This window comes from Crocodylus porosus, unplaced genomic scaffold (genome assembly GCF_001723895.1).
Source record: "Crocodylus porosus isolate Cpor-Errol unplaced genomic scaffold, CroPor_comp1, whole genome shotgun sequence".
Lineage (NCBI taxonomy): Eukaryota > Metazoa > Chordata > Crocodylia > Crocodylidae > Crocodylus > Crocodylus porosus.
The window spans coordinates 83,842,995-83,848,994 of record NW_017728886.1 but is presented as its reverse complement, the minus strand read 5'-3'; the positions used below and the strand labels follow the sequence as shown (position 1 = coordinate 83,848,994).

At 40.3% G+C, this 6,000-nt stretch overlaps 1 protein-coding gene across 5 annotated transcripts in view; it reads right to left on the bottom strand.

Moving 5' to 3' along the window:
- The window catches only part of GOLGA4 (golgin A4), a 99,057-nt gene that overhangs the window by 59,137 nt on the left and 33,920 nt on the right, over nt 1-6,000 (bottom strand). For 4 of the 5 annotated variants that reach the window (XM_019538198.1, XM_019538210.1, XM_019538214.1 and 1 more), the window contains 3 exons: nt 4,519-4,575; nt 2,812-2,910; nt 2,126-2,264 (listed from right to left, as the gene is read on the bottom strand). In XM_019538198.1, the coding sequence (XP_019393743.1) occupies nt 2,126-2,264; nt 2,812-2,910; nt 4,519-4,575 (295 nt within the window). The remainder of the gene's footprint in view (nt 1-2,125; nt 2,265-2,811; nt 2,911-4,518; nt 4,576-6,000) is intronic. The other variant, XM_019538205.1, reaches the window with a different exon arrangement.

Genomic DNA, 6,000 nt, shown 5'->3' with positions numbered 1-6,000 from the left:
ACCCACCCTCAGTCATTTTTACGGGCAATTCACTAGTATATCAATAACGTCTCTTGGTTACAAAAGTTACAGCCCAGGCATAATCCTATTAAAAGCATTTGTAGGTCTTCTGTTGCTCAGCAGCTTGCTTACTAAGTTAGTAATGAGTAGATTGTGAGTTCAATGCTGGCTGTAGGCCTGAGTTTCAGCCTGAAAGCACAGCCCTGGTGGGCTTGAGAATGTTCTTCAGTCTTCACAGGCAAGGTCAACTCCCACACTACTGTACCTGACAGCACAATTTGGGTAAAAGGTGAGCAGCCAACAGTGGCAGGTTTAAGACTATTCAGAAAAGCTAAACAATATGGAGTGCTGAGATAGTTGGCAATGTGATTCCAGAGCCACTGGCCATTATTTTTGAAAAATTGTGGTGGTCAGAAAAGGTCCCAGACAACTGGAAAAGGGCAAATATAGAGCTTATCTTACAGAAAGGCAAGAAGGAAGATCTGTAGACCTACAGATTGATAAGGCTCACCTCAGTCCCTAGAAAAATCATGGAGCAAGTCCTCAAGGAATCCATTTCTAAGCACCTGGTGATTAGGAACAGTTGGCATGAATTCACCAAGGGCAAGGTATGATCAACCCATTTGCTTTCTATGATGATGAGATAACTGGCTGTGTGGATGGGGGAGAGAAGTGGATGTAATATACCTTTGTATAGCAAAGCTTTTGATATCGTTTCCCACAACATTCTTGCAAGAATGCTAAGGAAGTACAGGTTGAATGAAAGGATAATAAGGTGGATAGAAAACTGGCTAGATCATCGGGATCAAAGGGAATCAATGGCTCAATGTCTAGTTGGCAGCTGGTATCAAGTGGAGTGCTCCAGGGGTCAGTTCTGGGGCAGATTTTGCCCAATACCTTCATCAATGATCTGGAAGATAGGATGGGGTGCACCCTCACCAAGTTTACAGATGACATCAAGTTGAGGGGAGCAATAGATACACTAGAAGGTAGGGCTAGGATTCAGAGAGACCTATACAACTTGGAAGATCGGATCAAAAGAAACCTCATGAAGTTTATAGAATAGAACAATTCCATGCACCAGTACAAGCTGGGAACAGAGTACCTAACTAGCAGCTCTGTAGAAAAGGATCTGGGGATTACAGTGAACAATAAGATGAATATAAGTCAACAGTGTGCCCTTGTTGCCAAGAAGGCTAACAATATACTGGGCTGCATTAGTGGGAACATTACCAGCATTCAAGGGAAGTGATTATTCACCTCTTTTCAGCATGGGTGAGGCCACATCTGGAATCCTGTGTCCAGTTTTAGGACCCCCACTACAGAAAGGATGTGGAGAGAGCAGAGGGCAGCAAAAATGGTTGGTGGGCTGGCGCATATGACTTCTGAAGACAGGCTAAGGGAACTGAGGGTTTATTTAGTCTAGAGAAGAAAAGACTGAGGGGGCATTTAACAGCAGCCTTCAACTACATCTGTAGAGTGGTTCCAAAAAGGATGAAGCTAAACTGTTCTCAGTGGTGGCAGATGACAGGACAAGGAGAAACAGTCTCAAGTTGCAGCAAGGGAAGTTTAGGTTAGATATCAGGAAAACTTTTTAACCAGGAGAGTAGTAAAGCAGGGCAAAACGTTACCAAGAGAGATGGTGGAATCTCCATCCTTGCAGGTTTTTAAAGACCTGGCTAGACAAAGCCTTGGCTGGGATGATCTAGTTGAAGAAGGTCCTGCTTTGAGCAGAATATTGGACTAGCTGACCTAATGAGGTCTCTTCCAACCCTAATCTTCTGCGATTCTGTAAGCCCTGCAAATCAGACAATTTAATAGTCCAGACACCATGATAAATGAGCACTGCCTTTTCATCTTTCACAAGGCAAGGATTAAAATGAGACGGTAACTGACAACCTCTCTAGAAATCAAGAAATAATCACGTAATCAAGTCAAAGAACATCTTTGAACCTCTCCCCCATACTCCCATGTAACTTCAGACATGCTATGTTATCTTGGAACAGACCATCTCCTTCTGGAGAAACTCTTTAATGCAAAAGCCTGGGTTCCAAGTTGCCAGGATCTTTTCTACCCACATCAACTCCAAAGCCTCTTTAAAAAAAAAATAAAATAAAATGCCTACCAGTACCTCCCGATTCCCACACATTTTGTGCATTGATTTCTGTTGTTCGACTTTGAGCATTTGGTTCTGACTGAACAGTTGGCTCAGGTAGCTCCGTGTTTATTTGGCCATTTTGTAACCGCTGTTTCAGCAAGGATACCTAAACAAAATATCCTTTTGGTGAAAAATGAAGCAATACTAGATACAAATACTTCTTTATTGTTTTCCTTTCAAAATAGCAAGATGTTTTAGTAAAACTGGTAGCTCAAACACAAAGGCGAATTCTTTTTGACGCAATGTTCACAACACATTTTTAAACAGTGTTACTGTTCCAATTATCCTAAAAACACCATTATGCTGATATGTGGAAAGAAATGGGACACTTCCACTATATCAGTTTTGCAAAAGCCTCATGAAAATTTACATAACTGAACATCTGCTCACCTCATGGCCATAATGAGAAGGGGTATCTGACTTGCTCATCACAAGGCAAGTATATTTCTTGAATGAATATGACTTCATAAAACTACAATTGCTAGTATTATACCTTTTTACTACTTCTGGATCACTACACAAAGTTCACGCAGCTTTATGGAACACCAATGAGTTATAATACCTAGGTGAAAATGTCTGTCTTACAAGTAAAGAAGCAAAAATTTCTCATGATAATCACAGCAAATAATTCAAGAGCATTTCTTGGATGTTACCTGAGTCTGCAGGACACTAATAACCTGATCCTTTTCTTCTAATGAAGCATCAAATTCCTCCTGGAGATGTTTTTTGGCTTGTTGATCCATTTGGAGTTCCTAGGGACAAAGATGCATTTTAAATATAAAATGAAAAGGTTGGTTAGAAATAGAACAACAATATCATAAAGTAAAAATATGAAAATCTAAAAGCAAGTATTTAAAAGGTTGACTGAAATATTATTTAAATGTGCTTGCAATTTCATTGCGTCTAGAACATTATTCAAAAGTGAATGCTGATTTTGTAACAAACCATACATATAAAATGTTCCAGTTTTTACAATTATATCTCCAGTCAAAAATAGCAATTTTTTTTTTACGACAAAAAAACAAAACAAAACAAAAACCAGGCCTTCTCCTTCCTTTATCAATTGATCAAATTCACACTTGCAATAGGATTCTTTCAGGCCTACTCCTGAAAACTGTTCCTCCACATTCAGCCATCCTTGGGAACTGAGGACTGGACAAGAGACCAACATCAAAGTTATTAACAGATTAGGTGAACACAAGCAGTTGCAGCAGGCTACAAGTACTGCCTTAGCACAACCAAAACACTTGTATTCTAACCTGATATCCCTTTAACAACAATAGTGGCCGATCTCAACTTCCACTCATTCCCAGGTCTCTCAAATGAAAAGGTTAACAGAGTACTCATAATTTTATGTAAAACGGTTACTGAGGTCAACCAGAAGACAGAGTGGATTTCCAAGAGAAGCATAGCTTAAGCTTTCATAACCAGCATCTTACTTCTTCAGATACTGTGAAGGGACCACAGGAAGCAGAGCTTTTAAACAAAAAGCACTGCGTAGAATATAAAGGATAGGGAAGAAAGTGGATAAAAAGGGGGGGGGCGGGGGAAGTACTGGAAAGGGTGGGTAGGAGAGAGAAAACAAAGCTGCTAACTCAGAGGGACACAGGGGTTTTAAAAGCTAATGGGATAAGAATCTGTAGTCTTGGGGTTTTTATACACATGCTCTGGGAGTGGGGGAGGGGAGGCATGAATTAGAGTGGCTCCAAGAGTTGCTCTAATTCAGGGGTTCTATGAAAATTAAGTCTTCCCTTCCTGTCAGTCACATCCATCCATATGCTATAGTGGTCAGAGGCATACCCCTGTGCCGCCACCTCATCCCAGGTGCTCAATGAGCTCACTATGCCTCAGCTATTCAAAATGGATTTTCAAGTCACCTTTGGAAAATGCCCATTAAGATAATACTCAATCCCATTTTCTAGGCGTAAGATGAAAGGGTTTTTTGTTTTTTTTTTTAATTTTCAACTGCTGTTATGCTACATCAATACTGCAAAAAACCCACAAAAAAAACAAAAACAAAAAACCTACCACATCCTAGAAACCGTTCTTTTCTAAATTGAGGTTTATCTATGCCCTTTTTTCCTTTGACACTTAACAGGAAAACACAGTTAATCAGTGCTGAACAGTACTTTGTTTTAGAGTAATACAGCAATGGTCGCGCTGAAAAAAAAAAAAAAGAAAAAGGTAAGGGCAAAAGTGGACAGAAATAGTAAAGAAAAATCCAGTGTAGTAAAGAAACACTTACGTCAGTGATATTTTAATAATTAAATACCGCAAATGGAAAAGCAAGATGCATATTTAAAGAAAACTCCTCTGTACATATTGTACAAATAAAATATTCAGCCAATGACAGAAGTTACCTCTCGTAGTTCTCCAATTCGTCGAAGTGCTTTATCCTGACTCTGGCTCAGTATACCCTTAAAAAGGAAAAGCAGAGTTTTTTTTAAATAATTTTGAAAATATTTATGCATAGCCTAAGGATTTATATTCTCTCTCTCTACCTTGCAAACTAAGTCACCTGCCTACTTTAGTTCGCCCAAGTATTAGTACAGAAGTGCTTACTTTAAAATTCTAAGCAGTGTTATAAGGTCACTAATTCCTGCATCAGGCCCCACAACAAAAGAAAGCAGGAAAGCAGCCAGCATGCCAAAGAGCCACCATCCTAAAAATAAAGTTGTCTCTTTTGTGCTTCATTATTTAGATTAATTGTACAAAATGAGTTTCCGTTGTACATTTTTACTTGAACTTTTGATTTTATACCATGTATTCTTCTCCATTAGATTGCCTAGCTTTTCTAGATGCTCTCTCACGATTTCTTTTTCTCCTTGAGGCACTGGAGATTTTTTTTAATGTATGTTTCATTTTCCCTTTCAACCTAAGGGTTTCTCTAAGTTTAATTTCAATTTCACAAGGAGGATGTTTTTATTTTATTTTTAATTACAGTTCTATATATATGCTTAGCACCCCTGCCCCCCACAACTATTATTTTTTCCTCCATAGGATAAGTCAGTGGGGACCAACCTTTATTGGCAGGTGTGCCAATTTTTCCCGTTTCCTCCCTCAGTGTCACTCTGATCCCTTTCCTTTGCCCAATCTGCTGTTCTGCTTCTTACACTACCTCTGCTGCACTACCTTTTCCCTTCCTAGTCTGTTGTGTGCCACACAAAGGCTGCCTATGATACTTGTGACGTGCTTCCTGAAGGCTAGTCACCTCTGGGATATGCAATGGTTTTCTATTTTCTTCCTACTTTTGCTATGCGCTTGCTAGGCAGGCTTCAAAAAGCACTTATTCCTGTTCAATTCCAGAAACAAAAGCACCCTCTGGAACCCAAGCCAACCCCCTAAGACTCCTCTGAAGCATTAAGTACGAGTAGTGCAGTGCAGAGGTGGACAAGTGCAGCATGAATCCCACAAGTGGCACAGGCTCCCTCTGTGTGGGGCACACAGTAGATAAGGGAGGGCATAGGCAGCAGACAGGCAGCAGAAAACAGAGCAGCAGATCAGGCAGAAGAAAGGAACTGGAGCGGCACTTGGAATGCACAGAGCTAATTTGTGGTATGCTTACCAAAAAGGTTGGCCCCTACTGGCGCAGTATATGAAATAACTGTGATGTCCCTTCCCACAGCAAATTTTCAAGAGTGCAAAATTTGCCTACTAGACTGGTAGGTACGTGTTTTAGATTTATTTACCATATTTGCTTGAATTCACGATGGGTTCCCTCCCCACATTCAACATGTGGAAAGAAGCCCCCTGTCTTGAATACAAATACAAGGAAAGGGGAGGCAGCGGCTGGGGGAGCAACAGGCAAGGATCAGGCTGTCTGCACCTCCTCCAGCAGCTTT